General features: G+C 47.2%; 1 protein-coding gene across 2 annotated transcripts; it reads left to right on the forward strand.

The window, feature by feature from the left end:
* Window positions 1–511: 511 nt before the first annotated feature.
* Window positions 512–24590, forward strand: OTULINL (OTU deubiquitinase with linear linkage specificity like). 2 transcript variants are annotated; one of them, XM_081089971.1, is made up of 8 exons: window positions 512–604; window positions 16313–16472; window positions 16551–16582; window positions 16689–16780; window positions 17551–17700; window positions 20473–20601; window positions 21825–22094; window positions 22872–24590. In XM_081089971.1, the coding sequence occupies exons 1-8, from the start codon at window positions 529–531 to the stop codon at window positions 23043–23045; spliced, it is 1083 nt and encodes a 360-aa protein (XP_080946097.1). In that variant the 5' UTR covers window positions 512–528; the 3' UTR covers window positions 23046–24590. The 2 variants fall into 2 exon arrangements, with proteins under 2 accessions (XP_080946097.1, XP_080946098.1); XM_081089972.1 differs by lacking the exon at window positions 512–604 and adding an exon at window positions 4584–4690.

The following is a 24590-nucleotide window of genomic DNA, read 5'->3' on the forward strand; positions in this document are numbered from 1 at the left end:
CTTCCAGGCTCGCCCTCCTCCGCTCTGACCCACCAGCGGCGGGACCTAAGAAGGGGGAATCGTGACACTGTGCAGGTGGAGAGAGGAGGGCACTGGTCCCTCTCCCCACCACCCAGCCTCCAGGTGTCTTCCTTCCCGACCCACTCCGTGGGCACCGGGGTAAAGTGCCAGGGAGATCCCGGGTCCGTCCAGGTGGAAATCCTGGGCTGTTTCCTTTGGAGCAGCGCCTGGGTCCCAGGAGCAGCCTCCGCGCCACTCTGGAGCGTCCCACGCCCCCCAACTGGGGTCCCGCCTATCCCCGCCCCGCTCCAGCCTCTAGGCCCCGCCCACAGGCCCGCCGCGGCCTGTCATTGGTGGAACGGCGCGTCCGTCGGCCGCCTGGCGCCTGGGTGGGAGCACCGACCGCCCTCCGCGGCCCCGCGCCTCCCACCCGCCCGCCGCTGGGAAGCGATCCCGGGCCCGGCGGCGGCCGGCGCGGCTACGGACCCACCGGCGAGGCTCGGCGCCCGTCCGCAGCGCGCGGCCCGCATGGCGGCGCAGAGGAGCCCCCCGCGGGCGCGGGCGCGGGAGCGGGAGCGGGACCGGCCTGGCGCCCTGGCCTCAGGTGGGTCCCGGGCGGGGTGGGGGGACCCCGGGCAGCGTGGGGCGCCCTCTCGCCCGCCGGCCAGTCCCGGGTTTGGGGTACGAGTCCCGCGCTCGGAGGGGTGGCAGACTGGGGGCCCCTGACCGGGGCGGAGGCGGTGTGCACCCCCACACCCTGCAGGACTGGGCCGCCGTCGGGGACCGGGTCGCATCGGATTAGGAACTGCGTCTTCGGGAGGCAGAGCTGTTCGGGTCCAGGCAGCCAGCGACCGGCCTCGGCGGGGAGGGCAGGTGCCCGGGGAGAAGCCGCCTTGCGGGGCGGGGCGGCGCGGGTGGGGGTTCCGGGGAGCGGCGGGGTCCCCCTCGGCGTCCCCTCTGAGCACTTGATTGTCGTCGGAGGGAAGTTGATGGGTTTCGCGCGTTGCTGGCAGAGGATGTGGCCCACACCTTTTCTGCGAGCGAGACTCGCGAAACAACAGAAAACTGGCTTTTTAACAACAGTGTCACCAGGGACCAGAGCAGCAGCGCCGTGTGGCCCAGGTCGCTGAGGTCTGGGGCGCGCCTGGGCCTCGGGGTCCCCGCCCTCTGCGTTGGCAGCGGGGTCCTCACCTTAGACGTGAAGGCTTTTTTCCAGGCCGTCCTTCTGGTCCCAGCTCCGAGAAGGTGGGCACCACTGCTTCTCCACTCTGAGCACCTTCCCCTTCTGTAGCTCTCTGGTGACCACCCAGGGGTGTGAGCCCACCGCTGAATTTGGGGAGCCTGCCTGTTCCCTGCATTTGGGCTCCAGGTTCTGCAGCGTTTATGGGAAGTTGACAGGTGCCAGGTCTGCGTATTGATTGCTGCTCTTGGTCCCAGCAGGAGCTTTTGATTCACAACAGCCAACAGCTGGGGCTTTTGCTGTTGGGTGCAGTGGAAACAGCACCATTCTGGGAGGCAGGACGTGAGTTTTAGGCATCATTTTGTCCAGGACTGTGTGCCTAGAAGCCATAACCACTCTGGGCTTCCCTGTCCTCACCTATAAAACAAGGGCGTTGGGCTAGCTGGACCCCCCAGAGCCCTCCCAGTTGAGAGTTCTGTGATCGACTTACCTCCCACTCTCAAAAGTTTGGAGAATAAACTCATTTTCCAGCCTTTCTGCACCTTGGATTATTATAGAATTAGCCAAATATTTCCTGTGGGTGTATTCGTTTGAACTTTTCGTTATGTTATTTTCTTCCCTTCTCCCTGCCTTATCTTGGCAGAGAAAGCAATGTTGGAAATAGAGGTAGGGTCACAGCTGGAAAAAGCTGCCTTGAGAGACGGAAAGGTGCCTACTCTGGGCTTAACGTAATCGCCAGGAATGTTTCCTTCCAATGCACCACGTTCAAGGTGTGCCAGCACCGTGGGCCCAGCAGGAATTCTTTCCCCTGCTCCAGCCTGTGGGGCCTGCAGTTGGTGCGTGGCGGTGGAAGAATGCGATTCAAGGATCAGGTGATGGAAAACTTTTCTCTCCCAAACATAACCTCCGAGGACGTAGGAGCATAGTTTCCCTTCTTTGTCGGGGCTGTTTGGGAAAAACAAAGTTTAAAATCACTTGTCAAAGCTAGGATGCCACAGCTCTTTAACCTACCCCTAAGAGAGGGACCAAGGTTTGCTTCGGAGATAATAGCAAAGGATAACAAGGGATACTTGACAACAGAAAGCAAACGGGCAATAGCAGAGAACTCACAAAGTGGGCAGGGGGATTTGGCAGCCATCTTTACTGTTTCTTTTTAAGTGAGTGGTGGCTCTTCTTCACCACTATCCATCCGTTCGTTTAGGAGAATCGTAAGGGAAGACTGGAGGCTCAGGGTTTTCAGTCGGTGTTCTCAGGAGCCTTGGAACGCCATGGTGGTCCCTCGGGGCTGGCCTGGCTGGGAGAGGGGGGAGCAGGATTGCCCAGTGTGGAATGGGGGACCATCAGCCGGATCCCCCCCACTCCAGCTATATACAGAGCAGCTGTACTGCCACCCTCCTGGTTTATATGCTGTTCTGGGTAAGATTTGGTTTGGAGCGAAGAATCTAATGCTAAACAAAAGTTTAGAAATAAAGGTCATGGCTAATGTGTTTGAGTGCTGCTTGTGTGTTAGCTCATTTATTGCCTATAAAGTGCTTAGGACCGTGCGTGGCCTACAGTAAGTACTCACAGAGTAGCTGCTGTTATTACTATCATTACCTTATGCATGAGGTAGTTGTTCATTTTAATCCCCATTTAGGAAATTGAATCACATGCAAACTGGTACAAGACCCCCCCTTCTCACCTAGACTTTTCTGCTAATTAAAAAGTGTATTTCTTTTTGTTGTTGTTGTTAATCCTCACCTGAAGGTTTTTCTGAGAGAGTGGAAGGGAGGGGGAGAGACAGAGAGAGAGAAACATCGATTAGTTGCCTCCCGAACGTGCCCTGACCGGGACCAAGGATTGAGCCTGCAACCCACGTAGGTGCCCTTGACTGGAATCCAACCCGGGACCCTTCAGTTCACAGGCGGACACTCTAACTACTGAGCCAAACTGGCTAGGGTGGAACGTGTACTTCTTGATGTCTTGGATTCTTTTATTCCAAAGCCATTCAAGGGTGGCTGGCTCTATGTATGAAGCAGATGTTTCCGACCTGCCACGAGCAAGCAGTCTGGCCTGTTTCCATGGGGATCACAGGTACCACACTAGGCAGGCAGGTGAGTTTACCTGGTGAGCACTCCTGTGTTAAAGAGAGAGGGCAGATTGGAACCCACTGGCTGGTCAGTGGCAAGCTGAGATGAGGATTGTGGGGTACAGACTTTCCCTTCTCAATACAAGTCTGTGCTTAGAATTGTGCCCTTATTCTCGAACCTTATTCCAGTGCCCTCAAAGCCTCGCTCTCAAGGAGTGGAACTGGGAGCAGGAGGGGCACTGGCAGTGTGTGCCAAGGGGGAAGGGGTGAATAGCTGTGGTACTTGGTGTGCTAGTCATAACCTTAAGGAGAAATATTTTCCTTCCTTAAAAAATAGTTTGAGCCCTAGCTGGTTTGGCTCAGTGGATAGAGCGTTGGCCTGCGGACTGAAGAGTCCTGGGTTTGATTTCAGTCAAGGGCACATGCCTGGGTTGCAGGCTCTATCCTCTGTAGGGGGCATGCAGGAGGCAGCCGATCAATGATTCTCTCTCATCATTGATGTTTCTCTCTCTCTCTCCCTCTGCCTTCCTCTCTGAAATATACTTGAAATATACTTGAAAATATACTTGAAAAATAGTTTGAGGGCTTAGGAAAAAACACTGCAATTAAACACACACACACACACACAAACAACAGGATGCTTAAAGCCAGTGGTCCATAGTTGTTTTAGCAGCCTGTTTGCCCCACTTTATACTTCTACTCTCAACCCTTCTGTTAGATTAAGTGCCAAATAAAATGTAACTTTTGGTACCAGGTGTTTTAGCTAACTGGACATTCTTGACTTGGCACACTTATTAAATAGACAGTGACCTTTCTTCACCTGGTTCCCTGGAGCAGGTGGGTGCTGTCCTATGTACCTGTAGCACCCAGTGCTGTCCCCGTCACAATAACGTTGGACATTTTCCTTCTCTTCTGGGTGCTGGATGCGGAAACCATGCCCACGGGTAGTCTTATGTAATCTTTCTAAGTGCCACTTTGTGACGCTCAGAATGGTTATGGAATTTGCTCAAAGTTTCCAGCTAGTAAGTGGTGGCCAGGATTCAAACCCTGGTGGCGTGACTCCACCCACAACAGACTCGTAACCACCGTAACCACCCGCCTGCTTCTGTCTCCTGAAACTCTGCAGGCTTATACCCGAGAGCACTCTAGTTCCCAAGGTTACGGCATCACACTTACGCGGTTCTAAAGTAAGGTTGGGTTATCATCTTTATACCATTGTTGTTGCTCCAGGTATCTCTCAGGTCTGAGGTTCAGGAGAAGAGAGATTATGAAAAGTTATCGTCAGCCGCTAAAATTTCCTGCAGGCACAGCTCCTCACACATGGCTGTTGGAGTCTCTGGAACTCGGAGGAGTTATCGGACCAGTTGTATTTGGCCTTTCTCTCCTGTCCACTTGAATCCTCCGGTTCAGTTGCTTGGGACAATCCATTTTTGAAAATCAAGGTTGTATACCATACCCATTTATTGATTTGTAATTATTTTAATGGAAGAATATTTAGATGTCACGTCACAATAAACCAACAGAGAAAAGTTTTTGTTTACACACTCATTTTGCCAGTAATCTTTTGTTCTAGTCATGCTCCATTTTTCTACTTTTTCATTTAATTGGAGCCAGAATAGACAGGTGGTATCATGTTTAAAATAAGAATATAGAAAAATGTCATAGGTCCATTTCTAGGACATCAAGAGTACTGTTAGTGCTGTCGCTGGTATTCCCAGGTAGTAAACCCAAATTGCAGAAACTGTAGCACATAAAATGCTATGCTTGCTAAACTCTGAATTGAGAATTTAAGTCTTTCGTTGTTGATTTAACCAGGTGACTCTCACTTTCAGTCTATGCAGAATTGTTGGATGATAGATACATGGTAATTTAAAATAACTTATTAAGTCTTTCTTTGCGTGCCCTGTTACTGTTTTGTAAAAAAAATATTTTTATTGATTTCAGGGAGGAAGGGAGAAGGAGAGAGAGAAACTTCAGTGATGAGAGAGAATCATTGATGGGCTGCCTCCTGCACGCCCCCTACTGGGGATCGAGCCCACAACCCCCGCATGTGCCCTCGTTCAGAATCGAACCTGGGACCCTTCAGTCCACAGTCCGATGCTCTATTCATTGAGCCAAACCAGCTAGGGCTGCCCTGTTATTGTTTTTTTAATGAATAATAGGGTTAGTCTTCTAAGAGGGGGAGTAATAAAGTAATTGGAAGTCAGTTTCTCAAGGGAGACCTGGCCCCATTCAGAGAGAAGCAGAATCTTATTCAGCGTCAAGGGTTGACTGTCAGGAAAAGAGAAGCAAGGCTGCCCGCTCTGGTCCCCATTACAGTGGACATGAGCTCCCTGCTCTCCAGGTTGGGACGGCCTCAGCAAACAGACCAGCTCCTGCGTGGCTCAGGACCGAGGTGGGCTGGGTGCTGGTGGAGGGAGTTCATCAAGGCACATGCTTGGAACAATTTGTGTCTCCTCCTCTAAGCCAGGACAGGGAGTGTTCCTCGGAGCATTTAGTCTCCTAAGACTAAGAGAAGTGAACAAAATTCTTTCTTACCTGGTAAAGAGAGAATCTTTCCTTAAGTCTTAGAATAACGCCTGGCAAATCATAGGTGTATGTATTTGTTGACCTGTGGCAAGAGGGCCTCGGCTTTCCTGTGTGATCGCTGAAGTGCCATGAGAACTCAATGCTCTGTGTCTTCCAAGTCGACTGCTAGGACGGGTCGAAAGGCCGTGCAGGAAGCAGAAGGGCTGATAGGAAAGGAGAAGTGGAAGAGATGGCAAGCCAGTGCCTGCGTGGGCTGAATGTAATCAGTCCCTATCTAGGCATGAGGGGCTGGATGGCACTGATGTCCATGGACAAGATCAGATCTTTGTCACTGTACTTGGCATTTAAAAAATGAACACGGAGTTCAGTTTGTAGCTAAGGATTAGTTTGGCTGCTCACTTTAAAGTGCAAACGTAGCCAATGGAATTATTAGTATAAACATTGGGTCTCGGTTTTGCATCTGAAACAGAGAGAAGAATCATCTGAACTGAGAGAGAGTTTATTAGATCGGTTTTCTCCATGATATATCTCAGTATTCAGCTCTGGGTACTGAGCTGATTGTCATGATAGACCTTGTACAGCCAATGCTTGCTGACCTGCCTGAATGTCATTTTGTCATGCTTTAATGTTCCAGTGTCTTCTCCCATTTATACCTCGTTGATTGATTCATTCAAAATGTGGAGCCAGCCGAAACTGGTTTGGCTCAGTGGATAGAGCGTCGGCCTGTGGACTGAAAGGTCCCAGGTTCGATTCCGGTCAAGGGCATGTACATTGGTTGCGGGCACATCCCCAGTAGGAGATGTGCAGGAGGCAGCTGATCGATGTTTCTCTCTCATCGATGTTTCTAACTCTCTATCTCTCTCCTTTCCTCTCTGTAAAAAAATCAATAAAAATATATTTAAAAAAAAAAATGTGGAGCCTACAACACGTGACTCCCTCTTGCCTCTGTCCCAGTCTTTTCTATCTTCCTTTTTTTCTTGCTATTTTTTGGAAACTGGTCACCTCCATTGAAGGCTCTTTATCAAAACTATGGTTCAGGTCAACCTCTGACGGTTGGAGTACTTGCTAGTATTTGTCAAGCTCTCAAGTGTCTACTGTACATGCTCAGGGCATATTTCCTGTGGTGCGAGTTCTGAGGAGTATTTTGAGTTTAGTTGACCTTCAGTTGCCTCACAAATACTTAAAATCCTGTGCCTGGTGCCCCGATGTGTCTACCTCCGACAGAACTCTGAAGCACATTAACATAAAGAGGCCTTTAGAGGATGAAAGGAAATAGTGGTTAATGGCTTGGCCCCCTGGTGTCTGCTCAGAGGGGAGGAAGCTGAGGTCCAGAGCCGCCCAGTTCTCCAGGACGAGACCCTGAGTTCCCGACTGCCTGGTGCCCGCTCGTCCCACTACCTTCCCGCCATCCCACGAGGTGACCACTTCACATTCTCACTTCCTGCTTCCCATTGTCGTGAGTGTAGTTAAGGGAAGAGAAAACACACTGGCGGCTCCCTGTTTCTGACATTCGTGGTAAAAGTCGGAAGGGACCACCAAGATCAAGGCTCCCGGGTGGAATTAGGTGTGGTGGAATAACGGAACAATTCCAAACAAATGAATCAATTTCTCCCATGTCAGAGCTTCCAGGTGGCTCCCCGGGGCTGGAAGGGGCTCCATAGTGTCAGAGGCCAGACTCTTTCCACTTTGTTTGTACCATGCATAGCTTCCACGCCCACAGTTACTCTGGTCCAGGATGGCTGCTGAACACCCATCCTCACACTTACATTCCAGCTAGTCTGGAGGAGCAAGGGCAAGAAACACACCCCTCTCAGCAGAGCCTTCTGAAGATTGCACACAACACTGAGCTTTCACTCACATGGCTACATCCAGCACCTGCGGAGGATGGAACGTACTTTATTCTGAGTAGGTGCATACGAGAGAGAGAGAGAGAGAGAGAGAGAGAGAGAGAGAGAGAGAGAGAGGACACTGGCATTTCTGTATTGGAGACATATGGACTAGATCTGGATTACCTGGATCCATTTTATTTATCCAGGTAAATATTTATTGACGGCCCATAGTGTTGCTCAGCACCAAGAAAGCAGAGAGAAAGCAGACACAGTTGCAGTCCTTAAGCCGTTTGCCTACACAGGGAGACAGACGCTAATCAAACACAAACACACTTGTATAAACTGGGGCCAGAGCTGTGGGGGAAAGGGACAGCGTGTGCTGTGGGAGAAGGTAACAGGGATCTGACCAAGCCTGCGGGTTGGGAACGGGCAGAGACGCTTTGCCCACGGAAGTGACACTTGAGCTGAGAGACAGAAAATGAGGGGTGGGAGGTGGCTAGGAAGAGGGTCCCGGGTCAGACCCCAAGGACCCCAGACTGGTGACCACTGTCCCAGTTTGCCTGGGACTGAGGGATGTCCTGGGACATGGAGCTTTCAGTGCTAAAACCAGGAGAGTCCCAGGCCAGCCAGGATGAGTTGGTCACCTCCCTGGAGGTCATATTAATAGTTGGGCTCTTTTATTATTAATTTCAGGAAAGTTCCTTTGTAGGTAAGGTGGCTCCCAGCCATAGAAAAACAACAGCTGACTAGTAAACGCCGTCCCTCACATGGGCCAACAGAAGAGGCGCAAAGCACAGGCCGCACTTGCACGCAGTTGGATGACATGACCAGTGAGACTTTCCTTGATCTGCATGATTTCTCTTAACCGTAATTTTGGAAATGAATTGGCATGTGATGATATATTGGAGATAACAGCAACAGCCAAGGGTGGAGGCAGCCTTACCCCACCACTCTGTCTCTCAGCACCAGCAATACATTGGAATCACCTGGGAACTTAAAAAGTTAATGGGAAAATGCCCAGGGCAGCCAGGCCGGTGATTCTCTGCTCCTCAGAGAATCTCAGGCGCCTCAGACTCCGTGTGCGGGGGAGGCGTGGGGTCTTGTAGACGCAGGCGCCCTGGACTGGTTCTCAGTGCCCAGGTGGTATTGATGATCCTGCGCCATAGACTTGGAGTACCGAGCTCTCGTGTGTGATGTGACGGTGTTGAGGCCACCGGCTTCTCTTTAGGAGCACAGACCTGAAGGATCACGTAAAGGTAGATGGGCTCGTGAGAGGAGAGAGGTAAAGACTTGAGGAGGGACAGGGAGCTTCTGCCATGCGCTTCCATCCGCGGTGGGCCCGTCCCAACGTCTCGTCTGGTTGCCGGGGATGGTTCCTGGGTTCAAGGACCAGTGGCTGGGACAGTGCAAACCATGGCATGTGAGAACTGGTTCAGAGAAGGTTTAATCTAGTGGAAGTGATAGCTGCCTTCTAAGTTCATGCCTGTTCATTGTTTTGAATTCTTGGAAGAGAATCACTCAGTGGAGGCAGTATGCATGTAGTTTAGTTCAGAGGGCACCCCGACCTTGAGTCAGAACACATGGGTTCAAGTTCAGACTTCTTGCTTTCTCTGGGCTTCAGTGTCTTCACCTCAAAGATGCGTGTGACAGCTCCTCAGGTGACCAGGTGCACAGTGAATGAAGAGTCAGCTTTCACCTTAGAGGTGCCTTCAGGCCAGTGTGGGATGCGTCATGAATATGCCTACCCACAGTGTGGGCCTGCCTACAGGGTGGGTGGAGCACAGAGGGAGCACCTGGGGGAGGGAATCAAGCCTTGGAGAGCCAGTGGCATTCCAGTGCCTTCAGCGCAAAGCATTCTGTGATTCTGTGAAAGATTTGTAAGCTTGTCATACAGAAGAGGAATCAGACAGGAATCAGACGTGTCTCATGACCCCAAGCAATAACGACTTAAATTGTGGTTACAGATCTGATCACATCAGCCTTTTGCTTAAAACCCTTAGGGCGCTTTCCTTGCTCTTCAGTTAAACGCCAGTGTCTCTCACCGCATCTAAAGGCCCTGCTGACCTGAGCCTGGCCGGCCTCCCCTCCCTTTCCTGGCCCCAGGAACTCTGGTGCATCCTCAGGGTCTCAGCTCTGCCCCTCATCCAACACAGGTCTAGGTCGGTTCCCATGTTACCTCTGTTGACAGAGCCACCTTCCTTTCCTCTGGGCCCTGGCCGTGGTTGTGCTCCAAACACACCTAGAGGGTCCATCTGAGAATCGTCCCTACAATAGTCTAGTCTGTTGTGTTCACAACTGTAGCATCAACTCTTGGCCTGCAAGAGGAGCTTAATCTATATTCATAGAGTAATGATAGGTTTTGACCAGGAAGAGAGAAACATTCCAGAAAAGGAAGTGGAATCCCACGGAAGAGAGTGAGTGCCCATGCGGAGAGGGATATAACACTGTCCAAGAGGAGATGGAGGGGAGACTATCAGGGACTGGAGATTCTGCATCTACGTGGTTAGTGCCTGTGGTTACGGGCACTCTCATGACTGATTGTGTTCCAGTTCCAGTTGTCACTGCTGGTCTGTGCCGTTGGGAGACTCTTGGAGATCACAGAGGCGGAGTAATTTAGCTGAGGTCCCACAGCTAGAAAGTGCAGAGTCCCGGGCCTGTTTTGCCAAACCCATTGCCTGTACCCAGCCAGGGAGCCTGCTGGCTGGCTGAAGTGACCCTGGAGTTCTGGGATTTCCCGGGAAGGATGACCTTGCTCTTCACCTGAAGCTTATCCCACCTGCAGCTTTTGTGACTTAGTAGTTGGGTGGGTTTTAAAACCCCTCCATGGTTAGACAAATAAACTTAGACCTTTTACTATGACGGGTAGCATTTAACACTCCTAAAGATGCGCCCAATAAATAAATAAATAAACACATCTGAGCTCTGATGGTATCTCACACACACACACACACACACACACACACACACACACACACTTCTCAGTGTTTGGCCAGGAGCAGTTTCCTGTTGTATTACCGACACTCCTAGTTTCGCCGGAGCCCTGGTAAAACAAGCCCAGTCCTGTGGGGGTTGTGCTAAACGCTGAAGTAGGTTGCACGACAGGGCTGCCACGGAATGTCTTGCTGGCCATGACTTTCAAGATAAAAGCCTTTCACTGGGTGCTTCTGCTCAGTGATACGGATCTTGTAGTTGTTGGTCATAGCACTTTACTAAGTGGAAAACTGTCGTTTCTTAATTGAGCAGAACTAATACCTGAAATGCAAAAGCATATAGAAAGTCTTTTGACTTCACCATTTCAGAGGTTTATTAAGAGGATTTTTTTTCTGAACTTTTCTCCCCTGACCGATATAAAAACAACCGTCCTATGGTTTTACAAGAGCCAAGACCATTTAAACTCAGTTTTTCACCCGGCCGTGCTGACCCTTGGAAAATCTCTCATAGTCTCCCAGTGCTCCCAATTATTAGAAACCTTGATGGCCTATCAGGATTTGTTCTGCATGTCCATCATTCTGTTCCCATATTGCTGAGTTTGCTTGGATGAAGGCTTTATTCTCGAGCCTCTGAGTTTCTCACACTGACCTGAGAGAGCTGGCCCACTGGGGAATGGAGGTCTGCTGCCGCCTGGGCATCCCAGGGCTTGTGTTATTCTGTGTCCTGGCCAGTCCCCCACACCAGGATGCGCTGACCCCGGGGAGCGTGGGTAGTGGCACTGTGGGCCCGGACAAGCTGACCAGTAGCCTTTCCTGACGGGAAGACATCACACCACCAGATCATGAGCTCCCTGGGGCAGGCTGTATGTATTTCTCGCCCCCCCCCCCCCACACACACACTTAATCCTCATATTCTTACTGATGATGCTCCAACCAACTGAGCCACCCGGCCGAACAGGCTGTGTATCTTTCATGTCACTTCACTGCCTGCCAGCCCAGCGCACAGTCCACATGGGAAGAAGTACAAGCAAAGGGTGAGGGGCAGGGGGAAGAAGGTCTTTCCAGGCCCTTCCCTGCCCGCTTGGCCCAGTGTACTCCTCTCTGCGGCACCTCCCGCCCTTGATCAGAATCACCCAGAAGGAGTCGTGTTTTTCAAAGGGATTAGTGTTCCATGACACAGCTCAGAAAAGTGTGGAAAATTTACCCAACACCTCTGATGTGCGTGTGAGTGTGAGTGTGAGTGTGTGTGTGTGTGTGTGTGTGTGTGTCCTCCCTTCTGCACTCCGCCCCCACCCCCCACTGCTTTGCCACAGGGGGAGTTACAGCTGCCTGGGAGTGCCGCCTCCCCACCCCCTCTGTCTGCTTCCTAATCCACCCGTCTCTCTTGGCCACTTTTTCTTCCATCTCCTGGTGATTAACCATAACATGGCATTGCAGCAGACAGAAATATCTGGTGTATTTATTAAATTAAATTTAGCATTTCTTACCCTCCATTTTTTTAGCAAGATGATTTTAATGTATGTATATATCTTCATCCCCGCTGCTGTCTCAAACATTGCACTGAAGCTGCCTTTTAGCTCAGGCCTAATTTTCCCCTCCGTGGCCCACTTGGTAGCCCTTGACCCACCATTTCTGCTTCAGGTGCAAGTCCCAGGGCTGGGAGTTTAGTGCACAGAGGGCCCCAGGCCCTGCTGTGCTGCAGGCGGAGATGGGGAGGAGAAGCAGGGACAGTGGCAGGCCAGGGAAGGGGAAGTAGGAAAGGGCCTGGAGCAGCGTGGAAGCTCCAGGCCAACCAGACATTGAGGAGTTTCCGTGAGAGCGAGCCTGGGGCTCCCGGGGGTCTCCGCTCGCTCACCCGGTTTCCGGCTCTTCAGTGTCTCTTAGTTTTGTTTTCAGGTGTTTTTCTTTCTTTCTTTTTTTTTTTTTCTTTTGGTTTCCTGTTTGAATTATTTCAGCTTTGGTACATTTTAGAGAATGGAAAAAAATTCTAAGTAGAATTTTACCACAAGAAACGGTGGCATTTTCCCCCCCAGTTTTAGTCTGTGGTCTCATCTGCCGTATATAGTCTGAGATCACAGATGAAATTTTAGTCTCAGCCACGTTGTTGATTTCAGGAGGTTCTGGGAATTACTCAGGGGTGTCTTTACTAAGTGTAACTTCTGATAGTGTGGGTTGGGGTCTCTGGGCGTGTTTGAGTACTGATGACGGGGGCAACGTATGAGAACTAGTTAATCCGCTTTCTAATATGAGAGAAACACCTGGTGCTTGTATATTGCACCTCATTTCAGCCACCACCCAAGTGGTCCAGTCCAAAAGTATTAAAAAGAAGTGTCCATTTTTGTCACTTGACAAGCGTTAAAGAGGATCAAATCTGTAATTCCTGGCAATGCTTCTGTTTCCTGCGTCTCCTTGCCACCCTCACTACCTGGCGATTCTCCAAAGCCTCCTGCCACCCACACTCCCTTCGCTTCTTGCCCTTGCTCTGGCTGCTCTGTTTATTATGTCGGATGACTGAATCCCTGGTGGTGGGACCTTCTCTCCCTTCCCACTAGTGTCAGATCCCACGAGGCCAGTTCCGTGTTAGGGAGAGGACTTTCCCAGGGTGGGGGGCCCAGGGGGAAGGGGTGGTGGGCAGACAGTTGCTGAGTTCTCCGTGGCAGGCCCGCAGAAGGGGGACCCTGGTGAAGACTCTTACACGGAGAATTTGATTCCCTCTCAGCTCTGCTTGAGGAAATGAGATTTGACTCGGGGCATCATCAAAGTGGGGCTCATGATAGTGTTTGCGAGGCCTCTAACTTACGGTGTTCCCTATCAGCTGTTTTGAGTGGTCATCCAGTTATTGACACATGCAGGAATTTTTTTTTTTTAATTCTCTCTTTAAAGGCTTTATTTGCAGTGGCCAAGCTGATTGGAAGATTCCTCAGCTACGTAACTCAGAGGCAAGATAACCTGGTTTGAGTCATTTGACCAAAAAACGGCGGGCACACCAGGTAGAGGGCAGCGGGAGTTCAGGCTTCTGTTCTAGGCGTGCCTGAGAAGGCGGGATTGAGCCTCATGTGTTTTTCTGATAAATTGATACTATCACCCTTTCTTGGGTTGGAGGCAGGGTTTCACTTTGAGGATAAGGACCGGAGGCCAGAGAAGTATGTGTGTGTGTGTGTGTGTGTGTAGGAACAGGGAGAACCATGGCTTGCAGTGAGTCCTGCTGGAGGCCTGGGCAGCTGCATCACAGGCCTCATGCTCAGAAGGCCCTCGTGTGGGGTCTCAAATCAAATACCCTAGTGGCCAGATGGTGACTTGGGGCATGCAGCAGGTCAGATGGAGTCTGTGACACGTGGGAGCAGAGCCGCTCAGAGGGCACAGCCAAGCCCCAGCTGAGAGGCCGCGGGCTCTCCAAGTCCATGGACAGATGAGACCGCCCAGTGGGAGGCAGGCAGATGCTGTGAAAGCCTCTTCCCAAAAGAAGAAGTGCAGATTGCAGTGATAATTCATAGCTGGTGTGGGGCTCAGGGAAACGGGCGCTCCGGGGCCGGGGTGGGAGTGTTAATTGGCAGTGTTGCCTTGGAAGGCACTTTGGCAACATCTGTCAAAACTAAAAATGTGCACACCCTTTGACCCAGAGTTTCCTCTTCTTGAAATTATCCTAAGAGCTGTCATGGCCACAAGGGCTGTTGGGGAATGTTTGTCTCAGCAATGTTTGTAAGTAGATAATGGAAACAAGAAAGTGTTTATCAATTAGGCAATGGCAAGGAAGGTGATGGTCTGTCTTTAGACTGCAATGTTATGCATTCTTTAAAAAGAATATTGTAGCCCTGGCCAGTGTGGCTCTGTTGGTTGGAGTGTCATCCCATGAGAGTTCGATTCCTGGTCAGGACACATGCCCAGGTTGCGGGCTCAATCCCCAGTCGGGAAGTGTACAGGAGGCAACCGATCAATGTTTTCTCTCTCTCTCTCTCTCTCTCATCAATGAAAAACATATCCTCAGGGTGAGAATTTAAAAAAGAGAATAATGTATATCTATGTAGTGACATAAAAAGTTGTTCAACTTGTTATGGTGTTGATATGAAGAGAAAAAACAAACTAAAATCTTGTGCAACATTTCATTTTTCTAGAAAATGTTTATGACTACAATAGGAGAAATTATGCATCACAGACAATATTCTAGTTCTTATGTGAATTTAAGGACTTACTAAAAATATTTGCACATACCAGAATTTTCAAAGTTGAGAAATCAGACTGAATTTGTAAAAGTTTAAATTACAGATGTAAAGCAGTATGGCTCTACACTTTTAAACAATTAATAAAAAGTTTTACTAAATTTCTAGGTAGGAGTAAGTCTATAATGAATATTTAATCAATTCTAAACAATAATCACCTGTTCAGTAATAATATAAAAACAATATGTATTTTTATTTGCTGGTAATTTTTTCCATTTCTTTATCTCCTGGTAAATTCTTTATTGAGAGTGTAAATGCCCATCAAGGATGATCAAAAATGCTAAAAGTGGAGACTCCAAACTGAGGAAGCTTTTACTCCGTTAATCACTGGAATTTTCCTAAACCCCGTACTGCGGAAGAAACTGTTTCACAATGAACCCCAGGAGGTTTGGCCACCGTTCAGAAGTCCTCTTCCTCATTTGGGCTTCAGCATTTTACATGCGCAAACATAGAATCATTAGGAATCTCCCCGCTTAGCGCAATACTGCAAGTGCCCCGTTTGAGCTCTCCAGGCCTGTCCGGCGCCCCCCTTATCAAATCAGGGTGGGAGTGTGGACCCAGCAGCACATCTGTCTCCAAGACTCCTCAGGGCGCTCGCCCGCAGTGATGTCTGTGCGCCTGCTGTTTGAGTCACCCATTCCGTGCGTATGGTGATGCCATGATGTGGCCTGTACTGTTTAACCCTTTTCGGTCCAGCGTCCAGGCTGACTCGACAGACCAGGCGCTAGGAGCAAGTCCAAGGTGGAGCTGAGGTTGACACCGCAAACCGCTGCGATTATATGCATTGTCAGTAAGGTGCTGGGTTGCATGTGGGGAAATGTTTCAAAAGATACTACACTATGAAATTTTTTAAAGAATCAACTCTTTGATTGAACATACTTAATAATATAACCAGTGAATTTTTGGTTTAAACTTTAAAATAAGAACATTAAAAAGTTCAACATTCAATCCCGTCAATTAATTTGGACCAGACTGTTTGAATTCCAAAAATAAAATTGGACCGCAAAGGGTTAAGAATAAGTGGATGGTGGCGGCATCACCAGAGGCCCCTGCTGTGATTGTCCCCCTCCCCCATGTGCTGGGGGGGGGGGGGCCCCGGCTGAATCCCTGGCATCACTGAATGTTCAGCACCCAGCACGGCGCCCTGCTCTGGTTCCCAGGTCATTTCATTCCGTCTTTCCCCAGGGAGGCCAGTGGTGTACCCCTCTTTCACAATGAAGACAAGCCAGGTTTCCCGCAGGCACACAGCGAGGTTAGGAGGAGAAGCAGGCTTTGGGCTCAGGTTTGAGGCATTCCGGAACCCACACTCTCTCTGTTTCCACTCTTCCTCTTGAATTTTGGGAACAAAGATATTCTTGTTTATGACACTGATTATATAGGAGAACGAGGCGTTTCTTTAATTTTTCAGATTGAATTTTTGAATGTTGTAAGCAGTGTTTATGTAAGTCAATCATAGACACTGCAGGTAAAATTATCCAATGTGTCTTTTTTCCCCCTTGAACAAAGCGAACTTATGGAATTGTGATGTGATTTTTTTTTTTCCAATTAAATTTTTGTAGGAAATGGCCAAGTTCACTCCTGGGCACTAGTCACCAGCCACGCCTTAGACACCGCGTGGGGAATTGCAAAGGGGTCCGTGATGTTGGCGGTCTCCTTGCTGGTGGCCACCCTCTGCTACTTCCGAAGGCTGCACTTCCATTTAGGGCACCGGCTGAAATGGTAGGTGGTTGTAGCATCTTTAGATTTCTAAAATATCCTTGTCCCAATTTTGGAATTATCATTTTCTTTGTCTTTTAGGTGGAGTGGATATCTGCAAAGAAAATTCAAAAGTAAGTGTTTTCATGCGTATCTTTCCTTATTTTTAAGGCACAGAGAGGTTTCAAGAAGGAAGAGGAAAGGGAAAATTAACTGCCTTTTATTTTTCCTTTGGTTCAGGGAACCTCAGCGTGGAGGCGGAAGTTGATTTACTCAGCTATTGTGCAAGAGAATGGAAAGGGGACACGCCCCGAGCCAAGCTGATGAGGAAGGTGTGTCTGTTTGTCAAGGTCATGGAAGATGGAGAATGTGTGTGTGAAAAAGTCAGAGAACAAACATTCCATTCTGCTTTATGGATCCAGTGATACCAAAAGTGGCACAAGGGACAACGGTGGCTCTAATTTAAAAGCTAAACAGTTGCTAGGCCATTGGCTTTGGGCCTTTTACCTACAGCCAATGCCTTCGAGAACGGGGGTGAACTCAGTCTGTGATTTCAGAAATCTCAAAATGGGCTCTTTTCGGCTCTCCTGGCCAGGCCTGTGAAACCTCTGCACAGGAGGGGAGATTTCTGTTGTTGTAGGGATCAGTCCGCTTAGCAAAAGTATTTAGAGGATTTTTAGAATTTTCCATTGGATCAGTTTTGGTAAACATCCCCAGCAGTGCTGCCTAGCCTTGTCACTAGCAAAAGAAGAAGAAGGAGAAGAAGAAGAAGAAAAAAAAAAGGTGGTGCATTTAAAATAGCTCTTAGCATGGTTTTAAAGTGTACAGCGTTTTCCACTGTGATCAGGCTGTCCATGACTTCCCCACAGTGATGTTCCCTGGCCCGGGGCTTCCAGGAACGTGCTATCTAGCATGGCACCGTCTCTCTACACACGAGTCACTTTGAAATGACATGTGGTCCAGTGCATCACTTGTAATTGTTTTTATTTGTATGGTCTGCTTTATTTAGGAGTACGGTTCACTGAAAATGTATTGCACTCACTTTCCTGAACTTCTTATCCCGTGGACTTTATAAAAGAACTTCCTCTTTTTGTGCCACTAGGCGTACGAGGAGCTGTTTTGGCGGCATCACATTAAATGTGTTCGACAAGTAAAGAGAGATAACTACGACGCACTGAGATCGGTGTTATTTCAGATATTCAGCCAGGGCCTTTCTTTTCCATCCTGGATGAAAGAAAAAGACATCGTTAAGGTATATCCTCACATGGGAAACACGTGAGACTCACCTTGACGGTGACTGTACCACAGCCACTCCGGGCCTCCTGTGGGCGGCGGCCAGGTGTGCAGGGGGCCTGAGATCGAAGGAACTCTGGGAGATCCTTTAACCAGGTCCTCTGTCTCTCATGTCCGTTTGCTAATAGACCAGTGGTCAGCAAACCGCGGCTTGCGAGCCACATGCGGCCCTTGAGTGTGGCTCTTCCTAAGCCTTAGGAGTACCCTAATTAAGTTAATAACAATGTACCTACCTATATAGTTTAAGTTTAAAAAATTTGGCTCTCAAAAGAAATTTCAATCGTTGTACTGTTGATATTTGGCTCTGTTGACTAATGAGTTTGCTGACCACTGGCCTAGACCATCTCAGAAAGGTAATTATACTCAGTTTTGTTTTTAACTGCCATCGAGAGAGACAGCTGTCCTTTATAAGTAACGTGGGCTACTAAAATTTACTCTTTTACTATATTTAACTTTTGACAAATACATACAGTGTGTAACTACTACCCCAGACGTTCCCTTATTTCCCTTCATAGCCAGTCCTCTCACTCCCAACCCCTGGCAACCACTGATTTGTCTTCTGTCCCTGTGGTTTTGTCTTTTCTAGGATGTCATATAAATGGAATCATCCAGTGGGTGGCCTTTTGAATCAAGGTCTTTTACTTAGCATAATGCACCCAAATGGTTCCACGAATATGCTGTTGGTTCCTTTTTATTGTTGAGTGATGTTCCTTGACATGAATGTGACAGTTTGTTTATCCATTCACCAGCAGAAAGACATCTGGATTGTTTCCAGTGTTTAATACTGTGAATAAAGCTGGTATAAATATTCCCATAGAATCTTTATGAACATAAGTTTTCATTCCTTTTGGGGGGCATTTGCTGGGGTCCATCCCCAACAGGTCCAGGGGTTCCCATAGGTGGGGGCAGAGTCAGCGAAGAAGGAATGACACGGAGGCAGTGTTCAGTTGATCAGCATAGCGAGGTTCTCCCTCCAGGATCTCCAGCCAGGTTCTGTGTTTTATTGTCTTGTTACATCTGTATTTATACCAGTTGATTTTAATCCTGTCAATTTCCATTCCAAAGGTTAGGGTGTTTCTTATCTCCATTCCAGGGAGTAAAGATTATGTAGCTTAAGTTAAAGTGATTAACTACCCGCCTGGCACTTAGTTAAGAGGTTTTATTCCCTCCCTAACCTCAGGGAAAAATCCCTACCTGGGGAAACAACCTTTCTCGGAGAGGTGACCTTGAATAAAACACATAGTGCCAAGAAAGGGAACAAACATATTAAGAACAGTATGCCATATACGCCAGGTCCCTTGAAACATATGTTTCTTCCCTGCAGCGACTGTGTCAAGCAGTAAGGATGGACCGGCTTCTGGCAGGCATTGTTGGGTCTTATGTTAAGGGTGTGCTTACTTAATAAGAACCTGCCCACCCATCTTTTCCGAGTGGTGCCGCCATGATGCACTCCCATCACGAATGTGTCAGGGTGCCAGTTGCTCCACGTTCTCACCAGCACTTGGCAGTGTCAGGGTTTTTGTTTATTTCATTTGTGTTTCAGCTAGTTTCACTGACACTAGCATATAATCTGTATGTGCTAGTGTCATTCTGCTTTTAGTTTGCATTTCCCTGATGAGTTATGAGGTTGAGCGTCTTTTCCTGTGCTCATTTGCCATCCATATTATCTTCTTGGAAAAATGTCTGTTCAAATCTTTTGCCCATTTATTAAAATCATTTTTTAATTGATCGAGTTTTGAGAATTCTTTATATATTTGGAATGCAAGTGCTTTATCATATATGTGATTTGTAGATATTTTCTCCCAGACTGTGCCTTATTTTTTCATTTTCTTAACAGCGGAAGATAGTGCCTTCTTGGTGATAACTGAATTTTTATTTTTAATGCAGTATGCTTAATCTAGGATATACATTTAAGTTGGAGGAGCAAAGAAATATAACATATATATATATATATATATATATATATATATATATATCTACACACGTTCTAGTTCCTTAACGTTTTTAATTTTGAATTGTTTTTATTAGTTTCATTTTATCTAGCAAACACTTGATAGGTGTATGCGGTGTGCTAGCCTGCTGCACAAGCTGAGCGGGTGGGAGATGCATGGCATGCCTACGGTGGATCAGATTCCTACGTGTCCCATAATCTTACTTAATCCCAACAAGAATCCTGTAAAATTGTCCTTGATTTACAGTGGAGGATGAGGCTGAGCAGTTAAATTATCTGCTGGTTGAGTCACCTCCCAGCTGGTGAGTGGCAGGGCTGGGTTTGAACGCCAACATCCATCATTCTAAAATCCACATCTTCCCAGATATACTGTGTTGCTCTAACATTGGTTAAATGTAAGTTCTATAGGGATATATCTAGGTAGTTTTGGAAATGTTTTATTCAAAAAGTTCGTTTCTGTAGATTTAAATTTTTTATTTGTTTTTTTGTTTTGTTTTAACTTGTATGGTCATAGATACATTTCTATTTATTTATTTATTTATTGTAGGCATAATCTTATATTTAAATTTTCATCAGTTGTGAAATTGTAAATTAAGAATATGATCCATATCACAGAATCCACAAATCTAAAAGAAAATGACTATATAGTTCTCCTTAACTGCAGTCATAGCCTTTCTAGATGAAGATTGCTAAATGAGATTATGTGCTATGACATATTCCAAACTGTGTATAATAAACATGGAGATACTAATCACTTTTGGCATCTTTTTTTTTTTTAAGCTTCCTGAAAAACTGCTCTTTTCACAAGGTTGTAATTGGATCCAGCAATACAGCTTTGGTCCTGAGAACTATACGGGTTCGAATGTGTTTGGGAAATTGCGTAAATGTGTGGAATTATTGAAAACACAGGTGAGTGTTTGGCGGCTGGGGTAAAAGGCTAGGGATGAAAGCATCTGCCCCAAATGGGGCCACTTTTCTCTGATGTCAGCTAAGTGGGAGATGCAGGCAGCAAGCTGCTTCAGGTAACTGATGGTTTCTTCTTGATCTTCATTCTCTTTCAAGTGACAAACGAGAGAGAGCAGTATTGCTGTTCTACATGATAGTTAGGCCCGTTACGGGCTACGGAGCCCTTTGTGGGCTGGCCAGGAACCTGAACGGTCATGGGCCTTTGTGTCCCCAGAAATATAAGCTGAAGCTCCAGACAGGATGCTCAGAAAGGCCCTTCTGGAATGCGCCCTATTCATTACTGGGCGAGGGCAAAGATGTTATAATTTGAGTAGGAGTTTTTCCTGCCTTTTAACCATTTGTACGCCATAAGTGTCTATAGATGCAAGTGGCAGACCTTTTTTAATTAAATTCAAAATATCATGGCAGTTAACTGGTTAATAAAAACAGATTTGGGGTTGTTGGAATGAGTCCTCCTTGGGAAACACCATAACCTTTCTGGGTCACAGTGTTCTTATCTGTAAAAGTGAATTGTAAATAGTACCTACCGTGTACGGTTCTGGTGAGGATTCAATGAGACAACACACGTAGAGTGACTTCAGCTGTGCCTGGCAGCGGTGGGTTTAAAGCACTGTTGGTGTATCACTGTTGGCCGCTGGAATAGCCTTTGCCTAACCCAGCCATCGTAAGCAGTTTTAGGAAACTGACTTGCTTAGTATTTTACCTACTGGGTGGTGCTTTTGTGAAAAACTATTTCATTGAAACTAGTTTGTTATTGTAAAACTAATAAATCCTTATGGTTTAAAAAAAATCCATATCAAAAGATATAAAATGAAAATTTAAAGTTCCACTCCCCTCTATTAGTTTTATTTTATAAGTACTTTACAAGTTATGCGGTGTTTTGCCTGGATGGTTTATTCGGTGGTTAGGGCGTCAGCTGAAGGACTGAAGGGTTGCAGGTTCAATTCTCAGTCAAGGGCATGTACCTCGGTTGCAGGCTCGATCCAACCAATGCATATGTCTCTCTTACATTGATGTTTCTCTCCCCGCCCGCCCCACTCTCTCTAAAAAAAAAATCAATGGAAAAAATATCCTAGGGTGAGGATAATAAAAAAAAAAAGGTTATGCAGTGTTGTGTACATTCAGCCTTACCCTTCTAAGTTTCACTTTTGCGGCTGTGTTTTTAGTGGACTGAATTCAGTGGAATTAGAGATTATCACAAGAGAGGAAGCATGTGCAACATCCTTTTCTCTGATGCCATTCTGGAATATAAACTGTATGAAGCTTTAAAGTTCATCATGCTGTATCAGGTCACTGAAGTTTATGAACAAATGAAGATGAAAAAGGTCATTCCCAGTCTTTTCAGACTCCTGTTTTCCCGGGAAACGTCCTCCGATCCTTTGAGCTTCATGATGAATCACCTAAATTCTGTCGGCGACACCTGTGGACTAGAGCAGGTACGTGGGGCAGAAGAACTGTGTGTGTTTGATCAAGGATAGTGGCAATACTTGAACATGTAGGCGTTGGTGTTTGCTTTCAGCAGTGATAAGACCAGCTGCGCAGAGTGGTCGGTTGGCATTATTGCCCCCGAAGGGCGGAAAAGAAGAGTAACGAGCCTCCCTGCTCCGAGCTGGTTGCCGTGTGCCCTTCCAGCAGGGTGCTGGGGAGCCTTTCTGAGCTTGCGTGCTGCCTCTCAGTTGATAACAGGTTCTCCCACAACGGAGGTGAACCAGGAGAAATTCCAGTCGGAAAATGAGATAAGGTTTGGGAAAGCATTCGGTTACTTACTGCAGATAAATAGAAATTATTGAATTTTTTTCTAAATCCAAAAAATGCTTTTATGTCCCATAGAAAAGGATTTTTTGTTTTGTATTGTTTTGCTTTGCTTTCCCAGAAGGTGCACAAAATCATCTGCACTTTTTACACACATTGATTTAAAATGATGTAACACTGGTGGGAAAACAGTGTAATTTTTATTATGAGCATTCCCTTATTTTTTATTAGATTTTCCCCCAAACAGCTCTCCCTGTGATTTCTTCATGCTAGTCTAGAGAGATGCTCCTCCGCTTGTCCCCTGCATTTGCCCCTAACCCCGTGCCCACGCAGTGGTTCATGCATGGGTCTGTTAACAAGCACGCCATGTCACAAGCTGCTGAAGAGCGTGCTCCCGCGCTGGTGGGAGGGCAGGAATCGGGAAATGTGTATCTGTGACCTCTCTTTCGTCTCTTCCCCAGATTGATATGTTTATACTTGGATATGCCCTTGAGGTCAAGATAAAAGTGTTCAGACTGTTCAAGTTTAACTCCAGGGACTTTGAAGTCTGCTACCCAGAGGAGCCACTCAGGGAGTGGCCGCAGATCTCCCTGCTGACCGAGAATGACCGTCACTACCACGTACCTGTCTTTTAAGTCTGGCGGGGACCGGGCGCCCGCCGATGACAGTGGTCACACCTGCCAGTAAAGTGTCCCTGGAAAACAGAAACTAGTGTTGTAGCCGCCGAAGGAAGGAGGCCCTTCTCTGGAGTTACAGGTACATGGGGCGCAGCAGTGCACAGCTGGCTTTTCTCTGTGTTCCAGTGATTTCCTCCAAAGCAGCTGCACTAATACATCGTGGGTCGTGGTTTGACCTCATTCGTGAGGGCTGTGGTCACTTCACACATGGTGGGCCTAGACAAGCACGAGAACGTTTCGTTTGGACAAGACCAACAACAGGAGCAAAGAAAATGAGTAGGTTTTCCTACTAACCTAGAAAGAATGAATTTGTTTCTGACTTTTACGTACTTCATTAAGAATCTTGTCTTTGGTTGATTTTGGATCCTCATAAACATGGCCTTATTTTATAAGCATTAGCTTCCCAGGAATCTATGGTATATTGATTTTCTAGAACCACTTGATTAACTGTAAAATTATGGGTATACACACACACACATACCCATATGTATACATGTATAGTTTTATATCTATACATATACACACAAATGACCACTACTTTGTAATGTTGTACAATTTGTTTTATATCTTTTTGCATTTTTTATTGTTACATCTGGCCAGTTTAATATGTTTTATATAGATAAAAAATGATAAATTCTGTAGATTAAGGAACTGAATGAGTTATTAAGCTGTCAGGAAAATATTAAACTGTGGTGTATTGACATGTGTATTGAATGCGTGGTAGATAGAATCATGCCCCCCTTTGTCCGCTTTCCCAGAAAGATGTTAAATCCTAATCCCAGAACCTGTGAATATGTTGGGTTGAATGCAGAGGAGAGTAAAGTTGCAGGTGGAATGAAGGTACTAGTCTGCTGAGCTGGTTAGAGGGAGATTAGTCTGGGTTCTCCAGGGGAATCCAGTATAATCACAAGAGTCCTGACAAGTGGAAGAGGGGATTGGAGGAGTGTCAGAGTCAGAGGGAAGTGAGAAATCCGAAGGACAGTAGGGAGAGATGCGACATGCTGGTGTTGAAGATGGGGGAGGAGCCACAAGCCAAGGGATGCGTGCAGCCTCCGGGAGCTGGAAAAGGCAAGGGAGTGGCCTCCCCTGGAGCGTCCAGGAGGGAACACGGCCCTGCCAGAGCCGTGAGTTTAGCCCAGTGACACCTGGGCTGGACCTCTGACCTCCAGAACTGTAAGATAATACATTTGTGCTGTTTCAGTAGCTATTTCCGGAAATGTGTTATAGCAACAATAGACAGTTCTTGGGCTAACTAATTTTGGAAATACTTTTCTAGTTTATTTTGGTAATTTTTATTTTGGCGGTACTATGCTAGTCTGTCATGAATTTCAATAAATACAAAATACTTCAAATCTTGGCTAACCATATACTGGCCTCCTTGATGTGTTTGAGGCTGACGTTTTCTCGCATTTTCATATTGTTTCTACTATAAATAAAAAAAGAGGTATGGTAAATGCTGTGGTGTATGAAAATAACATTGACTCTGGAATAATCACCGGAGTG

The sequence above is a fragment of the Myotis nattereri genome (genome assembly GCF_964212035.1).
Source record: "Myotis nattereri genome assembly, chromosome: 4".
In the NCBI taxonomy this organism is placed as follows: Eukaryota; Metazoa; Chordata; class Mammalia; order Chiroptera; family Vespertilionidae; genus Myotis; species Myotis nattereri.

Bases quoted from the DNA above. Each gene is read 5' to 3' on its own strand.
- OTULINL (XM_081089971.1), top strand. From the start codon at position 529: ATGGCGGCGCAGAGGAGCCCCCCGCGGGCGCGGGCGCGGGAGCGGGAG. The intron at 16,473-16,550 runs GTAGGTGGTTGT...TTTGTCTTTTAG, and splicing joins TTAGGGCACCGGCTGAAATG to GTGGAGTGGATATCTGCAAA. The intron at 22,095-22,871 runs GTACGTGGGGCA...TCTCTTCCCCAG, and splicing joins ACACCTGTGGACTAGAGCAG to ATTGATATGTTTATACTTGG.